The sequence below is a fragment of the Hemicordylus capensis genome, chromosome 15 (genome assembly GCF_027244095.1).
Source record: "Hemicordylus capensis ecotype Gifberg chromosome 15, rHemCap1.1.pri, whole genome shotgun sequence".
Taxonomy (NCBI): domain Eukaryota; kingdom Metazoa; phylum Chordata; class Lepidosauria; order Squamata; family Cordylidae; genus Hemicordylus; species Hemicordylus capensis.
Window position 1 is genome coordinate 90,724 of NC_069671.1, and position 19,696 is coordinate 110,419.

The 19,696-nt window shown below is 58.2% G+C and overlaps 1 protein-coding gene across 2 annotated transcripts in view; it reads left to right on the top strand.

Annotated features, from left to right (window-relative positions):
• Positions 1-19,696, top strand: part of RBM19 (RNA binding motif protein 19) — a 63,102-nt gene that overhangs the window by 8,731 nt on the left and 34,675 nt on the right. For both annotated transcript variants that reach the window (XM_053279659.1, XM_053279658.1), the window contains 14 exons: positions 1,030-1,108; positions 1,602-1,673; positions 2,222-2,425; positions 3,141-3,271; positions 4,150-4,271; positions 5,299-5,395; positions 5,929-6,039; positions 6,542-6,742; positions 7,324-7,441; positions 8,451-8,578; positions 9,033-9,093; positions 10,022-10,101; positions 14,571-14,626; positions 15,340-15,456. In XM_053279659.1, the coding sequence (XP_053135634.1) occupies positions 1,030-1,108; positions 1,602-1,673; positions 2,222-2,425; positions 3,141-3,271; positions 4,150-4,271; positions 5,299-5,395; positions 5,929-6,039; positions 6,542-6,742; positions 7,324-7,441; positions 8,451-8,578; positions 9,033-9,093; positions 10,022-10,101; positions 14,571-14,626; positions 15,340-15,456 (1,577 nt within the window). The remainder of the gene's footprint in view (positions 1-1,029; positions 1,109-1,601; positions 1,674-2,221; positions 2,426-3,140; positions 3,272-4,149; positions 4,272-5,298; positions 5,396-5,928; positions 6,040-6,541; positions 6,743-7,323; positions 7,442-8,450; positions 8,579-9,032; positions 9,094-10,021; positions 10,102-14,570; positions 14,627-15,339; positions 15,457-19,696) is intronic.

Below are 19,696 nucleotides of genomic sequence, written 5' to 3' on the forward strand. Positions count from 1 at the left end.
GGGGCAGATGGGGTGGGGCTGGGGCAAGGGGTCATAGCCCAGTGACAGAGCCTCTGCTTGCTTGCAGAAGGTCTCGGGTTCCGTCCCTGCTGGCGGCATCTCCAGGAAGGGCTGGGAAAGACCCCTGCCTGGAACCATGGAGAGCCGCTGCCAGTCAGTGTAGACAGGATTGAGCTAGATGGACCAAGGGCCTGACTCAGTAGGAAGCAGCTTCCCATGTTCCAAGCTGTTCAGTAGGGGAGATGAAGGCTTCTCTACGCTGCACAGTTGATTTGATTTAAACCAAATTGCTTTAAATCGCTTCACAGAAGGACTTGCTTTTAATGATTCAAATCACTAGTCTGGAAGATTCTGTTTAATCATTGTTTTCTAGTAGAAGTACATTCTTGTTGTCTATCTAATATAACCTTAATTCATATTCAGAGATAGATGTAGGTTTCCTTCTTAGAAGGCAGGGACACACTTCTCATCGTGCCTTTTCATTCGGGCAACCTGGCCTCACATTTCTTGGTTGCACTCATGCCTTTCTTACCCACAGGGGCAGGAATGTCATTGAAATATTCCCAAACAGCATCTCTTTTCCAGGCTAGAGCCTTGATAGGGGTTTCCCTTCTACAGTGGAGGATACGCTCCAAAAAAGTGTCCCGGGGCCGGAATAAATGTGTTCTGTCCACTTCCGGTTTCCCGGTCTCTTCCCCTCCCCTCTCCCCTTGGTCTTTGTGTCCAGGCTCCTCCTCCTCATTCAGATCCACACACCCCCCAACCCACCATTCATTCATTGGCCTTCTTTGCACTTTGAGGGGGGGGGGCAAGGGCTTGTGCGTGTGCGTGTGTGCGTGTGCTGCATTTACACCACCACCTGCAGGATAGGACTGATCAGGTCTGTCGTCTCTCATCCCCATATACTGCTGTTAACGTGTTCATAGACTATAACCAGGAGTCATGGTTAATCCTCTTGCTGCACTGCCGTGCGGGCTTCTGACCCAGACTGATATCTCTCTTGTCTTGATCTCCTGCCACCACCTGCAGCAAAACGTGAGGGAGTTCCTTGTGCCTCTTCGGCCGGTGGCAATCAGGATTGCAAGAAATGCCCACGGAAACAAGACGGGTAACAGCTGCCTCCTTGGCTTCTTCATGGGGGTAGAACAGGTGTCTGTCCAGTGCCTGCTTCTGGCTCGGACCTCTCCGGCCCCCGGAAAAGGTGTTGCTGCCCCTTCCTCCTCCTCCTCTGGCCTTTGGACCTTGCCTGCCCTGGCAAGGGGTTGGTTGTGCTCCTGCCGTGAGTCAGGGGGGCACAGGGCTTGTGCCGCTGGGGGGCCCCCAGCCCCACCCTCCACTGCCTGCCAGGGCCCTGCAGCTCCACCGACTGTCTGCTGAGGGGAGGGAGGGCAGGGCTCTGCCCGCAGAGGAAGCACCCAAGGGGCCTTCAGGCTCCAGGACCCGAAAGCAGGCCAGCCAGCCGGTTAGGGTGGAGGACAAAAGGGCCGTCACTGGGCCAGGCTTGCGGGGGGAGCTCCTGATCGAGGGTGCAGCTTGTGCTTGGCTTTGTTCTGTTGCTTTGAGGCCTACATGCAGCCCTTCCTCTTCCCCCCCCCCCCCAGGTTATGTCTTTGTTGATTTTGACAGCGAGGAAGAGGTGCAGAGAGCCTTGAAGCGGAATCGTGAGTACATGGGTAAGTGTCCTGCTGCGGATGGGGCAGGATGAGTCTCTGAGCCTCCTCAGGCGTTAGGGTTGCCACAGCACTGGATGCCTGGCATGTCCGGGGGGGTGGGGGACTCATCCGTGATGTCAAAGGGCCTTCTGTGGAGCCGGGAGGTTGGTCTGTCTCTCCTGGCATTGTGCCTGCTGGCCGGCTGGGGCTCGCCAGGATCTGAGAGGGGCCTCGCTCCTAGCCCTGCCTGGAGGTGCTTCCAAGGATTGGACCCGGGGCTCTCTGTGTGCCGTAGCCATCCCGTTCATGCTGTGTCCCCGGGGAGTTGCAGCAGCTCCGGCAAGGAAGCCCTCTCCGTATGGGGTGTGTAGCCGGTTGGCCTGGGGCCCGACTCAGGAGCCAGGCTCCGGTTCTTGCTCGGCCGTGAGACTGGGGGCCTGTTGTCCTCTCTCTCAGCTGAACCTGCCCTGCAGGAACACTGGGAGCGCCTGAGAGCAAGTGAAACTGACCTTTTGCCACCCCATTTCGCTCCCCCCTGCTCCCCCACCACCCTGTGCTGTATTTGGCAGGTGGGCGCTACATCGAAATATTTCCTGAGGAGAATGCTGCTGCAAAGGTGAAGAACTCCCTGAAAGGCCGAGCCCAGGCCTGGCAAAGGCCCAGGAAGGATGACGAGGAGGAGGAGGATCTGTCTGATTCGGGGAGGCTCTTTGTGAGGAACCTTCCCTACACCAGCACGGAGGAGGACCTGGAAGCAGTATTCTCTAAATATGGTAGATCACCACAGGAACTCGCTTCCTCTTTCTGCTCCTCTTCTCTCCCTCCACCAGAGGGTTGTTTAATGCTTTTCGTGGATCTGTGGGCCCTGGGAACAGAGGAAAGCAGCAGAGTGGTCAGTGGTTAGTGCCGGACTTGGACCACGGAAAACGGGACCCAGTCCTAGGAAGAAGGAACAATAAGGGGGTCATAAATCACGTTTTTAATAGAGTCCAAAGAGGGAAACAGGAGCTCTGCAAGGGCCAGTCAGTTGCCTGTTTTGCCTGGGATGCAAATGGCTTTGGAGGCTGGGAACATCCCTGGAGCAGGCTCCGTCTCGGTACTCCAGATTCTGTGGGATCGCTGACTGTGGCACCCCCTAACATAGGGGTGCAGACCACACCCTGGCCACCACAGGCACCCCATTCAGAGGGGTCGGATTGCTAGCCTGCTGCTGCTGCAAGAGTCTGCTGGCCCTGTGGAGACCCTCACACTGCTTGCAGCAGAGGCCTTCGGGGACTAGAGTCCCCCACAGGAGACTGCCGTCAACGTGCCACACGAGTCTGGGTCCCTGGTCCTCGGTTGTTTCTCTTGGGCTGGTTTAACGTTCCTGATCGTTCCTGGCTCTCACAGCTCAGCGAAGCCTCCCCGCTTGGAGACGGTGGATTCCTGGAGCTGGAGTGGGCCCTGCCGGCTGTCTGCTCCCAACTCCGCTCTGGTCTTTCTCCTCAGGGCCTCTCTCCGAGATCCACTTTCCCATTGACAGCCTGACCAAGAAGCCCAAGGGCTTTGCCTTTGTCACCTACATGTTCCCCGAACACGCCCTGAAGGCCTTTGCTGGAGTGGATGGGCAGGTTTTCCAGGTACACAAGGCATGCTGAGTGACTTTGGGCCACCCTCCCGCCCTCTCCCTCCCTCAGTCTAGTGAAAATAGGGTTATTTTCACCCTTCCGTGGTTCCTGAGTGGCTGGAAACGACTTCTCATGCCATTTTGTAGTGCTGAGCCATTTTGTGGCTCTTTCTTTGGCAAAGGGTGTGTGGAATCTCTCAAAAACTAGAGGATTTGGAAGTTTGGGGGGCATTGCTGGAGAGCAAGGTGCTTTGCTTATTTCTGCTCCCCTTGCTTTTTCTTGTGATTTTCAGCACACCGTCCGTGTGCTTAGGAACCTAGAACCCCAATCCCCACAGGGTTAAGGTCTATATTCGGAAATGGGTGGGAACAGAACCCCCGCCCATGGAGAGAGCCTCCTGTACCTGAAATGTTTTGGATGCTGCAAAAGGAAGGGCTGACCATTCTGTGCAGCAAGCAGTGGTGTGTGCCCCCCGGCAGGAGGTGGGCTTGCGCTGTTCCTGTCGGCCATGGATGCAAGCGCAGGCAGGGGAGGCTCCGTGCGAATGGCAGCTGCACCCGAGTCGCCTTGGGAAGGCTGCCCACGCGCATCATTTGCACAGAGTAGCCTCCCCTGCTTGCTTGCAGCAGTGACAGACTGGCGGGGCCCACGCAAGCAGGGTGGTTTGCTGCACAGCATGCACAACGCTGCCTAACGCTATAAATTGTGTGTGTGTGTGTGTGTATAATCTCCTTTCATTCATTCATTCATTCATGCACACTTATATGAAGTGAGCCCTAAGCTGAAGGCCTCTGCACGAGTTGGGTCAGAGCGGGGTTGCTCTGTGCATCCCGCTGGGCTTGCAGGCTGGTGTGCCTCCATCCCAGGGTGGGTCCTCTCTTGCCTCCCAGGGCCGAATGCTGCACGTCCTGCCTTCCACCTTCAAGAAGGGCGAAGCAGAGAGCTCTGATGCTGGCCGGGGTTCTTCCTACAAGAAGCAGAAGGAGGCCAAGGACAAGGCCAGCAGCTGCAGGTTGGTCCTCCGTTGGGGAGTTTGCTTTCCCCGTGTCAGAAAAGCCGACTTGTGCTGTGATGGAAGTAAGTGTGTGTGTGTTGCGGGGCAGATTGGGTTTCAGTCGCCAATCTGTCTTGATTCAGTATAGCAGATCCAGCCAGGAGGAGAAATGCGCGTTGTTTTGTGTTCCCTCCAAAGCAACGCGGTGTGTGTGAGACAATGACTCCTGTTCTGCTCTCAAGGCAGGTTGCAGTCCAGGGCCTGACCTGAAGCCTGCCGTGCAGCAGCTGTGCTGCTCAAAAACCCCGTGAGGGTCTTCCTTAACCCTGGACGTCCAACAGCGTGAAAGCGTTCTCACCTGTTCACGGAGGGAGGTCGGGAAAGGAGACACTTCTGGGGGGCGTTCCAGACACCTCCAGAGCCACCACAGCTGCGGAGGGGGGAGGGGGTGGGGAGGTGGCGAGGCCTGCCTGGGCTCTGCTAGCTGGTGCCTCGATAGGGCCCCAAGGAGCCATGGCAGCCCCCCACCCTCCCCATTAGCGAGTTGTTGTGTCCTCTGACCTGTCGTGCTGGAGGGGTCCCAATAATAGCAACGTGGGGTGGGTGTGCCCCCCGGCCATGTGCTCCCAAGGCTCTCCTTGCCTCCAGCCTGCCAGACACGTGTCAAACGCTTTGCCGGCTCAGGCCAGAGCAGAGGCCTCCGCCGTGGAGGGTGTGCAGGTGGGCCGTCCCAGGCAAGGCACAGGCGCCTGAGCAGCTCCCCACGGCCAGCCCAGCCTCTCTTGACTGATCTCCGGTGCCTGCTCTGGTCGTTTCTGAGCGAAGTGGAGCTCCACACAGGCCAGGAGCTCCTTCTGCCTGCGGGCTTCCCAGAGCCACGTGTGCTGCCTGGGTCCAGCTGGCGGCTGCGCTGGCATCTGCCTGTCAGGACCAGTCTGCCCATATTGGAGGGGGGGGGGTGTGTGGCCAAGAGGCCCCTCCAGGCAAGACTCCGGCTGGGGATCTGCAGGGCTGACTCTTCTCTCGCCCCCCCCCCCCGCCCCAGCTCCCACAACTGGAACGCCTTGTTCATGGGGACCAACGCTGTGGCGGACACCATTGCCCAGAAATATGGCGCTGCCAAGAGCCGGGTGCTGGACCACGTAAGTGAGGCGCTCGGTCTGTGCTGCTTCTGAAGAGCAAAGAGGGTCCTCCTGACCTGTGCAGATGTCTGGGTGGGGCGGGGGGTGAAGGAAAGGGAGGTGCCCGGAGTGGCATGGCATCCTCCTCGGCACTCCTGGTGGGGTGTTGGTGCTGAAGGCCTCCGGCGGGCAGCCTTTGCCCCTCTGTGGCAGCTCCCCCTCCTGTGACCTCTTCCCCCCCCCCATCTTTTTCTTCCTTGCGGCAAGTGGAGAGCTTCACGCTTCCCCCCTTGCACGGTGTCTCCCCTGCGCCCCCATCCTCTGCCTGCCCAGGTGCTGGGCCTTCTCAGGGGGGACTTGGGCAGCTCCAGCCCGTCTGTTCCTGCCAAGCGGCCCTACGGAGATGGCCAAGGAGGACGCTCCTCCCAGCTCAGCATCTCCTTGGCCGCCGCCGCCTCCTCCTCCTCGTGCAGCCATCCTTGCCCTGGCCGGAGGGCCGGAAACGGGCACACGACTCCTGACGCGGCTGTTCTTGTTGCCTTCTCTGCTGGCAGGAGGGCAAGGGCAGCGTGGCAGTGAGGGTGGCGCTAGGCGAGACCGAACTCGTGCAGAAGGTCCGCCAGTTCCTGCTCGGACATGGAGTGAGTCTGGATGCCTTCAGTCAGGTGAGGGCTGCGTGCCGTGGGGTTTCGTGCTTGCAGGCTCGGAGGAGGTTTGCCTCTTTGCCGGAGGGCTTGTCTGTGTGTCTGGAAAAGGGGCGCTGCCACAGTCCTCTTGGAACCACACCGGTTGGGAATGCGGGAGGGATGGCATGGCCGAGCGCTCCTGCCTGTGGGCAGTTAGCCTGCTAGGCCGGAGGCTGCTCACCCACATGGCACTCTGTGTGGGGAGGGGGGAGAGATTTCATTAAGGGGGGAGGGGTATTCCAGCAGGTCCCCCCCCCCCGGCACACGGGATGAGCCGGTGCTCTTCTGTGTGCCTTTTGTGTGACGTTCAGCCGGCGCTCAGCTCGTGCCAGTCCAGGGGTGGTTCCTCTGTCTGGAATGAGCCGCTTCCGGGCAGGAGTGGGTGGCTCTGGGGTCTGCACTCTGGGGCCCCCTTTGGGGGGCTTCTGGGGCCTCCGCAGTCCTCAGTCGTGGGCGTCTTCTCCTCCCACCCTCCCACCAGGCTGCTGGCGAGCGCAGCAAGACCGTGATCCTGGTGAAGAACTTGCCTGCCGGCACCACCGGGGCAGAGCTGGAAGAGGCCTTCGGGGCCCACGGCAGCCTCGGGCGGGTCCTGCTTCCTGAGGGAGGAGTGACCGCCATTGTGGAGTTCCTGGAGCCCACGGAAGCCAAGAGGGCTTTCGCCAAGCTGGCCTACTCCAAGGTAAAAGGGTGATGAGGAAGCACACGGCACGGCCTGGGCTGGGCCTGTCTGGGGGCAAGCCACCCGCTGCGTGGTGGCCGGGGAACGGGGCTGCCCCTGTTTTGGTGCTGGAGAGCCCGGAGCCTGCAAGAGCCCTGGAGAGCGGCTGCCAGTCTGTTGGAGGCAGCTTCCTCTGTCCTCCTCCTAGGCACTGCCTCGCGCTGTCCTCCGCAGGTAGAGGCAGCCTGGCTTCCAAAAAGGAAATGCTGCAGAATGGCTCTCAGCTGCTCCAGGGCCGCTCTTGGGGTTCCAAAGGGCCCTGCGGACTCCTCCAGGGCTCTGGACCTCCTCTCCCCATTCACTCAGGCTGGGGCCCACTTTGGCTGCCCGCACCCTTTGAATGAGCCTCCCAAAGCCATGGCACACCTGACCGGGAGGCTGGGGCTGGAATGCCCCCCAGCAGACCACTGCTTCCTTGGGGTGGGAAGCCCCGTGTGGCCTTGAGCAGCCGCCCCGGGCAGATGCTGGCAGAGAGGCCCTGCTGCGGCTGCTCCCTCCTGCAACTGCCCTGCGGCAGTGAAATCTTCTCGTTCCTGCCTTAGTTCCGGCACATCCCTTTGTATCTTGAATGGGCACCCATGGGGGTCTTCTCTGGCCCTGGAAAGAAACCGCCTCCGCGTCCAGGAAGCGAGGAGGAAAGCACAGAGCAGCCGGCGGCAGGTACGCCTCTGGGGCTGACGTGGCGGGTGGTGCGTCCGGAGCCCCTTCCCCATCCCGTGGGGTGGGCAGCGGCTGAGGGGTACCGCCTGGCCTTGCCTCCCCAGCCAGTCCCCTGCCAGTCCTGCGAAGGGCAGCTCTCTACAGGTCAGAGGTCAGGGGAGAATGTTGGAGGAGGAGGAGGAGGAGGAGGGCCGCCACCACCGCCGCCGCCGCCGCCAGGGAACCAAATGTCCTCCCTCAGCAACTCTGAGGTCAAAGAGCTCGGCAGCAACTGGCGGCAGCCCTTTTTGAAGGCGCCTGCTGTGTCCATAGACGCGTCACATTGGAGCTGGGTTTCGAAGGAGGGTCCTAGGCCACTGTCGAGCACTGGGGATCTTGTGCCAGTTGCAGCCCAGACCACATGGAAGTGTCTCCTTTGAATTGCATCCACTGGGCCTGGGTGCCAGTTCCTCCCCACGTCCTGGGAGGTGCTTTCGCACATCTTTAAAGCTCTTCTTGATGTCAGTCAGGATGAGGGGGAGCTATTCAGAAAATACTCATGGACACAAAAATAGCCCTGCTGGATCAAACCCCGACTCCCTCCAGGCCAGCGTCCCGCTTACTCTCACGGTGGCCAAGCAGGAGGTCCTACAGGAAGTCTACAAGCGGGCAGGAAGTCCAGAGCCTTCTCCCACTGTTGTCCACTCATTCAGCTGGTGTTCAGAGCTACAGTGCCACTGAACATGGAGGTTCCACATAGCAGTGGTGACTACTGGCCGTTGAGAGGCCTGCCCTTCATGAGTGTGTCTAATTCCCTTCTAAAGCCAGCTAAGCCAATGGCCGTCCCCCCCAACACACCTTGAGCAGTCAGTTGTGCAAAATTAACCGAGCCTTTTGTGAAGATGCTCACTTGTGCCATGGAGGATGCTTGCCTTGCTGTGATGAATAGTTCCTCAGCATAAGGCCCTCTTCTCCGACTGGTCTGAGGGGTACCTGTGTGGTGATGGCGGTGGTTTCTGCTTGCTTTCAGTTGGCTGTCAGGCTGAAGAGGCTAAAATGGAGCTGGAAGAAGAGGAGGAGGAGGAGGAGAGCACTTCGGGATGTACTCTCTTCATAAAGAATCTCAATTTTGCCACCACAGAGGAAACTCTAAAGGAGGTCGGCCACCTCTCACCTGAGAGACGGGTGGGGGGGGGTCGGTCTGAGGTCACCCCAACCCAGTGAGCCACGTATTTGAGGGGGAAGGAGGGTCTTCCTGATTCTAAACCAGTGTTCTCACTACTGCACTACACGGCCAATCTGTGTGGGTTTTTCCAGCTCTTCCCAGCTTCTCCACTTTAAAATGGCCTTGGGTGAGAGAGAGAGCTTGTTGAACTTCTGCCAACTGGGCTAGCTGATGCCAGGCCCAATGCACGAGATGAGCCTGACTCTGCACCAGGCAAGCGACTTCTATAGAGAGCTTCCTTGCAGGCGGCACTCAGAGATGTCAGTGGCCTTGTCGTTCTTCCCAAAGGGACTGGTCTTCCGAAGAGCGGGGGGGGGTGTGTGTGTTTGGAGGTCTGCAATGTGGCTCTTTGGAATAGAACTGACGAGCATCTAATTTCCTTTCCAGGCTTTTTCCAAAGTGGGAGTTGTGAAGAGTTGCACTATCTCAAAGAAGAAAAACAAAGCGGGTACCTATCTTAATTGGCCAGTGATCCCTGTTCCGCAGCACTCCAGAGGCTCGGTTCTCTGGCCTGGCTGCTCCTTGCAGGGCCTCTGAGGGCATCCCTCAGCTTTCTCTTCCCTGCACTTGAGGTGGGGGGTGGTTCGTGCCTGTGGAGCAGAGCTTGTCGCTTTGACTGACTTGAAGCACCTGGATACTGCCCTTCCGTGGTGTTTCCCAAGCAGTTTACAGACATAACACAGAAGAAACCACCTAACAGTAAAGTGCCCAATAGCCTCACCAGCAGTCTTAAAAGAGCAGGGTTAGACCAGCAGGTTAAAAACTATGTTGCAGGCCTGGGGGGCTGGAAAGCTCTTTGCCTGGTGCAGAAGAGGGCTCAGAGTGTGCCCCCAGCAGGGCGCTCTCCCCCCACCTTCGGCGTCTGAGGCAAGCCTCCGAAGATGGCAGGGGTGGGGGTGGGGGTGGGGGGGTGGGAGAGCGAGGCAGGAGAGAGTTTCAGGGGTTGGAGCTGGGGGGTGGGTGGGAGGGTGGGGAATACTGGGAGGTGGGGAGAGCACCAGGGGCTATGGGGCAGGGAGACTCGGCAAGAGAGCCGGTAGAATATTCCCCGGGGAGAGCAGGAGGGATGGCCAGCCGCCAGACGGGAGGGGAAAGGGGCGAGGGCCTCCCTTCAGCCCAGCCTCCCTCCCCACGGCGTTTCATGCTCCTGATGGGAGGTCACCCCCAGGCCCACTTCGTCCTTCCCCGTTCCCTGTTCTAGCTTGCAGAGATGCTGCCTGTGGGAGCTCAGCCAAGCAGGCCCGGACAGGAGCCCAGCTCTGTGGGGTGTGGTCTCTGTGTGGCCCGCCACGGCCTCCCCCTCCGCTGGCAGCCTTGGGAGCCTCTCAGGCCGTCAGCCTTGCTTACCCTGGGGCTTCCACCCCCTTGTTTTCCAGGAGCGCTGCTCTCCATGGGCTTTGGATTTGTGGAGTACAAAACGCCAGACCGTGCTCAGAGGGCCCTCAGGCAGCTGCAGGTACTGGCGAATGCCTCTTTGCTCTTCTGCATGTGGGTCTGTTTCGTGTCTGTCTTCCGCTTTCCAAGCAGAGTTGAGCAGGAGCTCTGGGAGCCGCGAGTGGGCGCCTCTCCCTTCCTGGAGTGCGGTGTCCTGCCCTAATCCCTGTCGTCTTCATCCTGCCCTTTGCTTGTCGGCCTCCGTCCTGCTCCTCATGTGGTTGCCTGGTGTTTTTTCTTTAGGTGTACACCTCTGATGTTTTTCAAATGCACTCTTAAAAATGCAGTGTGTGGAGGTGACAAGCAGGCGAGGGAAGGGAGCCCCCCCCCCCATCCCCGGAGGCAGGGAATGACGATGTCTTAATAACACCCTCATCGGGGCTGTCCTGCCTCTCCTCTAAAGCTGTGTTTGCCCGCTGCAGTTTGTGTGTGCGCACGTGCGCTCTACCTATTCTCGGCTGGTGTAGGAGGTCACCCAAGCTTGGGGGGATTACATCCCCCCACATGCTCCAAAAGGCAGGAAGTAGTCCTACCTGAAGATCCCTAACCCAGTGCATGTGGGCGGATCTCGTCCTCAGTCCTACTTCCGGCCTTTGCTCCAGAAGGAGCTCGCATTACAGCTCGCTGGCTCTGGCCTTGTTAACTAGGCCTCTTCTTTTCTTCTGCTCTTATTCCTGTTATTTTTGACTATTTCCAATCTATTCTTCACCTGGTATTCTACTACTATTAGTTTTCTCTAGTTACTAAAGAAAAAAGTTCCTAGAAGCCATTTGCAGCCCAGCCGGCAAAGGGGAAGGGGACGGCAGGGAGTTCTCCTGTCGTCCTCTTGTAATGGGGGGGGACATTTGGCAAGAAGGGGGCGGCGGGGGACCTCTTGATAGCTGCAGGGGGCGGCCGCCAGCTGAGCGGGGCTTAGCTTGAAGGGGGCGGCAGGGACTGGGAGCGATCCTGCCGCCCGATTATAACTTATGTATACAAATGGAGGAGCCGAGTGGAGATTGAAGCGGGTGGCACCCTGCCGCCCGATTACTACAAAAATTACAGTGACTTTGAAGGAAGGGGTGAGTAAAGCCCCCCCTGTTTTAATTGGAACCCCCCACCCCAGTGCCCGACTGGTTCCGTGCACACCCCTACCCAGAAGGCCATGAACAGCTCCCCCCGGTGAGATCGGGACTTGCTCAGGGGGGTGAGGAGGTGGGTGCAGATGCCCCCTATGTGGCCCCTCCCTCAGGGCCTACTGCTACAGGGAATGTGGGGGTCCCCCCCGATGCTGCCACTGTAAAGGGCTGGATTCAGGAGGCCGTTCAGGTCTCCCTGGCAGCGGCGCTTAAAGCGCGGAAGCCTGCAAGGCATTGCAAGGCAGGTGGTGATCCATGTGTCGTCCTCAGACTCTCGGGAGGAGACGGTGCCCGCCAAGCAGCCCAGGGTGGCTATACGCCAGGACTCTGTGCCCTTGTGTAGGGGGAGGTCTTCAGATGAGGCAGGAGAGAGGACTCCCCAGATTTATTGCAGCCCGGGGATAGTGGGTCGGAGACATTGCTGGGCAACCCAGACAAGGGGCCCCCCTCCTCGGAAGAGGGGGAGATTATTGAGGACTCTGCAGCAAACTTACACAGTCAGAGGCTCTCTCTTATGGAGGACTTTCAGCCACTAATTAACCAGGCTATTGCTGCACTTGATCTGAAGCCAGTTACAGAGGAACTGGTCTCTCCTGTGTCCAAGGGCTCCTTGGTGCTGCCTAAGGCTAAGGTACCGCAGATTAAATCAGTGATACCTGAGGGCTTTACTAAGACCATCAAGGAGGAATGGGCGGCTATTGCGACTCCCAAAGCGTATGTTGGCATTGGCTAGCAAATTGTACAACTTTGAGGAGGAGACTCTGGACTTGCTGAAGGTGCCACTTACGGATGCTCACTTCGGGGCCCTACTTAGTAGCATAGTGGTACCCAAGGATGGGGACTCCTCTTTTAAGGAGCCAGGAGACAGAAAAGCAGAATCTGCACTGTGCAGGGCCCACGAGGCTTCAGCAATGGCCATCAGAGCTGACACCACTGCGTCTTGGGTGTCTAGAGCTTACCCAATGACCCTCCCGCTGGTCAATCTAAGATGCGGCGTAAGCGACTTCGTCTGCAGAGGGCAGCTGCCTTTTCAGCGGATGCTACTCTGGACAGTGTTCAATTCTCGGCACGTGCGGTCAGTGCAGGTGTCCTGGCAAGATGCAACATATGGCTGAAATATTGGAAAGTTGATGATATGTCTAGGGCTAATTTAGCTGCTGTTCCCTATGCTGAGGGGAAGCTAATTGGGGATGAGGCCCTGAAAGAGGTCCTCATTGAAACTAAGGATAAGCGCAGGGCTCTGCCGTCAGCGCCTAGGAAGGAGGACAAGAGTTTTAATCGTAGACAGACGCAAACCTTCAGGGCGTTTAGACCTCAGTTTTGTCAGACGGAGCCTTTTAGGCCTTTTCCATCGCAGTGGAACAGATCCAGAGGCCAAGGCAAGCAAGGGTTCAATCAGCAGAACCGTCAGTCTTTCGGAAACCAGCAGCGGGGCCACAAGCAGCAGTCCTGACTCCCACTCAGGCAAAGTGGGGGCCCGCCATTTGGCCCGTTTGGAAAGAATCCATCAATGACAGGTGGGTTCTTTCCATTATTCTACACGGGTACAAAGTGGAGCTGGCCAGCCCCCCAGGAAACCGATTCCTCCTTACCCCTAGATCCAGGAAACTGGAAAAGCACAAGGGGTTGTCCTTGGCCATTCAGTATCTGGTGGCTATAGGGGCCATAGAGGAGGTCACACCTCTTCAGAGAGGCATCTATTCTGTGATTTTTACGATGCCAAAAAAGGACGGATCGGCCAGGGCAGTTCTCAACCTACGCCCAGTCAACCGCTTTGTGATAAAAAGGAGGTTCAGGATGGAAACCCTTTGTACCATCTCAGAGGCATTGCAGATGGGGGAGTACATGGCTTCAACAGATCTCCAGGAGGCCTATTTACACTAGGCCTCTTCTTTTCTTCTGCTTATATTCCTATTATTTTTGACTATTTCCAATCTATTCTTCACCTGGTATTCTACTACTATTAGTTTTCTCTAGTTACTAAAGAAAAAAGAAAATAATAACAGTTTAATCGTGAGGCGGACATTTAATTACCTTCTTTTTGTCCGGATGCTCGTCACCCTGCAGAGAAGGAGTGGCACCGGATGCAGGCTTTTCGTAAGTCAGATGCTCTTTTTGTGGCCTTTAAGGCTTCTAAGATGGGATGCAAGGTCTCTACAGCCGTTATCGCTCGATGGGTCCGTTCATGCATTACAGTGTTGTACGAAGCCCAGAAACTTCCGGTGCCTGGCCAGATTACGGCACACTCAACTACATCGGCAGCCACTTCCGCTGTGTTATCTTCACTGACGTCCCTTGAAGAGATTTGCAAGGCAGCTACTTGGTCATCGCCTTTTACATTTTCAAGGCATTACAAGTGGGATGAACATGAAGCTGCCAGAGCGGCATTTGGTCGGAGGGTCCTGCAACGGGTCCTTCCGGCTCAGTTGCTGCAGCTTGGGTATTTTCCCTCCCGTGGTTGGTGCTGTGGTATGTCCCAAGCTTGGGTGACCTCCTACACCAGCCGAGAAAGGTACATTGGTACTCACCGTGAAGGTGTCTTCTGGCTGGTGTAGAAGAGGTCACCCAAGGCCCGCCCGGGTTGTGTGAGGCTGCAGCTGATGATCTGGTTATAGGGGGACAGTTTTTCTGTCTTTCTCTGCATTATGGTTCGTATATTGTTGTATATTCTCTGTTATGTTCTGTGGTTTTCATTCTGTAGCTTGAGCTGTTTTAAGCACTGAGGAGATCCGCCCACATGCACTGGGTTAAGGATCTTCAAGTAGGACTACTTCCTGCCTTTTGGAGCGTGTGGGGGGATGTAATCCCCCCCAAGCTTGGGTGACCTCTTCTACACCAGCCAGAAGACACCTTCACGGTGAGTACCAATTTACCTGTCTCCCTGAACCCAAGGTCAGGTTTTTCCCCAGGTTCTTTGCTGTTAGACATTGGAGGGTCATCTTCAATACAGAGTCCTTTTCCTTTCGAGTTTATGCAGGTATAACCTGTATTCAACCTCTCTTTTTTATGGGAGGAGTCTTAAATTCAGGGTAAATACAGTATATTTGTTTGTTTGTTTTTAAATTTATACCCCGCCTTTCATTAAGAAAATCCCAAGGCAGCTCACAATAAAATTTAAAAACAAGATTATAAAAAAGACACATTAAAACATTGAGCTAAAAATATAAAAATAAATCTGATTAAAAATAAAATTAAAATTAAAACACAAGCATATGTATGTATACAAGTGGATAAAGTGGTATATACATTCAATAATTTAAAATCTGCTGGCTGATTGATTGGGGGACCTGTTTTAGTTGATGACAATGTTTCTTAATTGAGAACTGGATCAATGTGGCAGTCCCAGTTTCTCAACGCATCCTCCTTTTTACAGGGTTGCTCAGTGGATGGCCACCAGTTAGAAGTGAAGATCTCAGAAAGAGCCATCAGGTAAAATTCTTCTCCTGCCAAACCCTGTCCCTGTCCTCTTTCCTGCCCTGTCATTTCAGTCCTCTTGCCGACTCAGGTCTCATCGCAGCCAGGAGGTGAGGGCGGAATTCTGCCTCTGCCCGAAGGCCAGTCCCCAGGCCCAGGCCCCAGTCGGCAGGGTGAGGAAAATGCTGAGCTGCCCTTCGAGGGTGGTTGTGTGTGAAGCACTGTATATGCATTGGGGGCTGGGCCCTCTCTTCTCTCCCTCTCCCTTTTTAAAAATCGATTTCGTTGGGTTTATTTAAAAAAAAAAAAAAGTCTGTATCCACAGGAAAGTTTATATACAGTTTTAACAACAATTCTAAATCCTCTTTTTGAAATGCTGTGCATATGGATAGCGTGTGTGTGTAGACAACTGTTGTGTGTGTACACAACCTTTTCAGTTTCATCTCAAATCTGTCTAGCACCAGATGGCTGAAACTTGCCAGGAATCCCTGCCTGCCTCTAGAGTACCACATTGTGCCAGTTGCTTGGGAAGAGCTGCTGAAGGGGCGGAGGGCGGTGTGTCTGTGTGTCTCAGGGGCCCCACACGGCCTCTTCCACGCTGGATGGTTATGGGTGGGGCACCCCCCGGGCAGGATCCCGATCTCTCTTGGGCTGCCGCTCTGTCTTTCCTTGAGAACTGCAGGCGGCTTTTATGGCATGGTTGACCTTCCTGCCTGTTGACTTGCCAGGGCGAAGGTGGCCTCGGCCCGCAAGAAGCAGGCCAGCGGGAAGCAGAAGAGCTCCAAGATCTTGGTGCGCAACATCCCCTTCCAGGCCACGGTGAAGGAGGTCAGAGAGCTTTTCAGGTAAGGAGGCCGCCTGTGGCCTGCGTTGGCTGCTCCCTGGATGTGGCTCTCCGGGGCCGGTTTGACTGAAACGGAATCTGGGGTGGGGGGAGAAGCCCGGATGGTGTTTGCTGGGACTCCTCCATGTGCCGTCACCGGAGGAGGTGGTTCCTCAGTTGCCTTGCCGAGGAGACCTGGGTGCCTCTTGATGGTGCTTTTGACATGAGGAATTTCACCAACTAACTGACTAAATGTTGGGGCTGTAGTGGAAAAGCAGGTTCGGGCCTGGGTGGGGAGGCGCCCTGTCGGGTCCCTTGGCAAGAGCCTCTGCTGCCTCTTACGCTGATCTGTGGGGAGGTGACGGCCCAGTAAGGCGTCAGGGGGCGGAGGGGGGGGGCAGAGTCAGGTCTGCTCCTGCAGAGGTGCCTGGCCTGGTGAGAACTCTCCCGCTCATGGAAGCCTCAGGGGGGCGTGGGGATATGGGCCCAAGCTCTCTCCCCAGCGTGGGCAGGCCCTCGAGGCCTCAGGCAGGGCTTCAGCTGTGGGGCGGCCTGCCCTGCTTCCACACAGGGATGCCGTCGAGGCACTTCCTGCACTGCGCAGGGGTTGGACTAGAAGGCCTTCCGAGGTCCCTTTCAGCTGACATGCCGTGTGCCTGGCTGGGATCTCTGGCCCCCAAGGGCACTTCCTCCCCCTCGGCATGCATTGCCACGTTGGGGCACGGAAGCAGCTGGCAGGAGGACTAGCGTGCTTGTGCCTGGGAGCAGCGCGCTCTGCGTTCGGAAAGGAGCATTGCTTGTCAGGCGGTGCGAGGAGCGCCTCTGTTAGGCAGCAAGGCCAGATCGGGGCCAGAGGCAGTGAAGCCAGGCAAGGGCTTGCTGCTGGCTGGAGCTGGTGGGGCTCTCGGAGCAGCCACAGTCCGGCTCGCAAGGGAAGGAGCTGACGGGGCCCGGGCAGGGGCTGGCGCCTCCTCTGCAGGGGTCCCGACAGCCCCCCTCCCTCCTTTGGGGTTCGGGTCTGCGGAGCATGGCTGCCCCTTGCTCGCCTTGGCCAGGCCGGCAGGGGGCACCCTTAAGCTTTGCCGGAGACCAGCACCAAGCTGGAGCGGAGGTTTCCCTGCAAGCTCTTCCTGGGCTGGGCACTGCCAGCTGCCCGTGGAGGCGGGGTGTGTGTGTGTGGAGCCCTCCCCGTGCCGCCCCTTCCGGACAGCTCTGGCTGCTGCGGCTGCAGCCTGCCTCCTCAGCTGCCTCCCCATCCCCTGGTTAGTCCTCTGCGGGGAGAGGTGGTCCTTCCTGCGTGTCGTCGTCGTCTTCTTGGGCGGGGGAGAGGCGGAAGCTTCCAAGGGGCGCTTGGAGGGCGGGGCGAGGTGCTGAAGGCACAGCCAGGCGCAGAGCCCCCCCCCCCCGTGGGAACGGCGCCTGCCCTGGCCTCTGAGGCGCTGCGGAGGCCAGGCCCAGGCATGCCTCCCGCAGACGGCCTTGCAGCAGCCCTGGAAGCGGCACCTTCCCTTTTCTTTTCCAAGCCCCACAGGACCTTCCTGCACGGAGACCGAAGAGAAGAAGGCCTCTCTGTCCTGGTGACAGGGCCTGCGTGCGGGTGGGTGTGTGTGTGTGTGTGTGTGTGTCCGGCACCTTTGGCTCTGAGGTGTGGTCCAGGGAAGGCTTCTGGCTCGCAGCATCGGAGGCTTCACCCCGGGCGCCTCGCTTCACCACGGGCCTCTGCAGCTAGTGCGGAGTAGGGCCTGGAGGGGCACCCCGAGTCCTGGGCCCGGCTGCCGCATGCAGGCAAGCCAAGCGCACGCTCTGCCCTCTTGTTCCGGAGGGCTGGGGCTCCTTCTGGGGGCCTCTGGGGCCCCTCCCGGTGGTCCAGGCAGGCCGTGCGCACCGGCTCCGTGTCCTTGCAGCCACCCTGTCGAGCCGGGCAGTGGGTCAGCCCCAGCCGCTTGGTCGGTGGTACCTTCCTGCTGCCCCGTCTGGTTGCCCTGAGCAGCAGCTGGCAGAGAGGGAAAGGGGGCCGAGAGGGAAAGGGGGGGGCAGCTAGAGCAGAGGGGCTCGGGCCTGTCCAGTCCGGCATGCCGTCCCTGCCCGCCATGGCGGCTGGCTGCTCGCTTGGCACTCTTCTTCTCAGATGGTGAGCGCTCTTGGAACCCAAGCGCCACCTCTCCACACCTGCAGACTCCTCCTAGGCCTGGTCAGAAAGCTGGGGAGTCAGAGGGGGAAGCGTGTGTGTGTGTGTGTGTGTGTGTGTGTGTGTGTGTGTGTGTGTGTGTGTTCTGGGCCTCCTTCCCGTTTTCCTCCCCCAGCGCCTTGGAAAGGAGGCATTCTGTGGCCTCCCCCCCCCCCGGTGGGCTCTCGCGATAAGCTTCGTCAGAGCTCAGGGGAGCAGCCGGGGCTTCTGGGTCCCACGTCCTCAGGCGGCCGCCTTGTGCCAAGCAGGGCTTGGGGGGACCCCGCCCCTGCTGCCCTGCAAGAACCCGAGCCGGGGGGGGGGGGCATGTGCTGGAGGCACCTGCTGCAGCCGCTGTGCAGAAGCCGCCGCCTGTGGTGCCCGCGTGACCCCCCCGCCCTCCCCTGCTGCTTCCTGCTCCTGCTCCCCCCACACCGAGTGGCACTGGCCTCCCCCTCCGCCCTCCGCCCTCTGTTCTTCGCTTGGAAATTACCACCCTGATGTGCCACTTCAGTGAAGTGCTTTAGTTGGCTTTCACCACAGAGTTAAAACACACTTCCAGGCAATAAGAATGTAGCACTGCAAACCAGCAAGTAAAGCCCCCCTAGCAGTGCTGATTTCCAAAGGGGGTATCCATCCGAAATCAGACTGGAAGCAGTCCAAAGACCTGACAGAATCTTCAGATGACGACTGGAATTATGAACAGTGCGGGAGCCAGAGCGAATCTCATGGAGCAGGGAGTTCCACATCCTGGGTGCCACTGCCGAGAAGGCTCTTTCCTCATTCCCTCAAATGGTGATGGGATGTGTAGGAGACTCCTCTTGCTGACCCTGTGGCCCCCTCCCCCAATTGGCCCTACTTTCACCCTCCTCCTGCAATGAGAGCTGGTCTTGTGGCAACAAGCCTGACTTATCCCCTTAGCTAAGCAGGGCCCACCCTGGTTGCATTTGAAGGGGAGACTTGGTGTGTGAGCCCTGGAAGATCTTCCCCTCCGGGGATGGAGCCGCCACTCTGGGAAGAGCATCCAGGTTCCCAGTCCCCTCCCTGGCAACATCTCCAAGATGGGGCTGAGACAGATTCCTGCCTGCAACCTGGGAGAAGCCGCTGCTGCCAGTCTGTGAAGACAAAACTCAGCTAGCTGGACCAAGGGTCTGACTCAGTCTATGGCAGCTTCCTAGGTAACGTGTCTGCCCTTGAGAGACCACGTCTGTTTCAGTGTTCCTGACCCAGCTGGAGAGCCTCAGGGCTGCCCAAACAAAAGGCCGTGGCTGTCACCTGGAGCTGGAGTCCTCTCGGTATGCAACCCCACTTCCCCTCTCAAAAGCAGAAGGGGGCCGGCGTGTGGAGGTCCCCAGCAAGTGTCACGGAGCCCCCCCCCCCCCCCGGGCACCTTTTGTGGTGTGCAGCGATTCCCCTCTGGCCTCGGGCACACGCTCCCCCCCCCCCGCTGGCCAAGAGCATTTTCTGCATGCCTCTGTGTGTGTGTGTGTGTGTGTGTGTGTGTGCGCGCGCACGCGCTTTTGTTATGAAAGACACACTTCTTGGAAGTAGTTTTTCCCCCTGTGGTGATAGAAATCGAAATGGCAGTAGGTAAAAGAGGCCGCTTGCGGGCGGGAGAATGGAAACTCTGCCAGCTAGTTCTGCTGCCCGCAGGCCAAGTGCAGGAGCCGGTGGGTAGCGGTGATGGCTCCCTCCCTCCCTCCCTCCCTCCCTCCCTCCCTCTCTCTGGCGTGTGGCTGCCCAGGCAAAGGGGCGGTGAGATGCGCAGGCCCCCACGGTCCTTGGGGCGGGGCGGGGGGGCGGTGGCAACTCTCCCTCCGGCCAGGCCGAACTTTGGGCCATTCCAGTTTGTCTCCTGAATGGGGCAGGGGCCTTGGGGGGCGATGCCTCGGATGCTTTGGTTGGGGAGCAAAACCCACCAGAGCTCCTTGCAGCACCAGTCGGCCGGCAGCTCCCTGTGTCGTTCCAGCCACACAGTGCCTTGTTTGGAGGGTCTGGCGGGGAAGCCGCCTGTTGCTGAGCGGATGTGAGCCCTGGGCAAGGGGCGGTCTCTCGGCCTCAGTTTCCCATCTGTGAAAGGGGGGCAACGGGACTG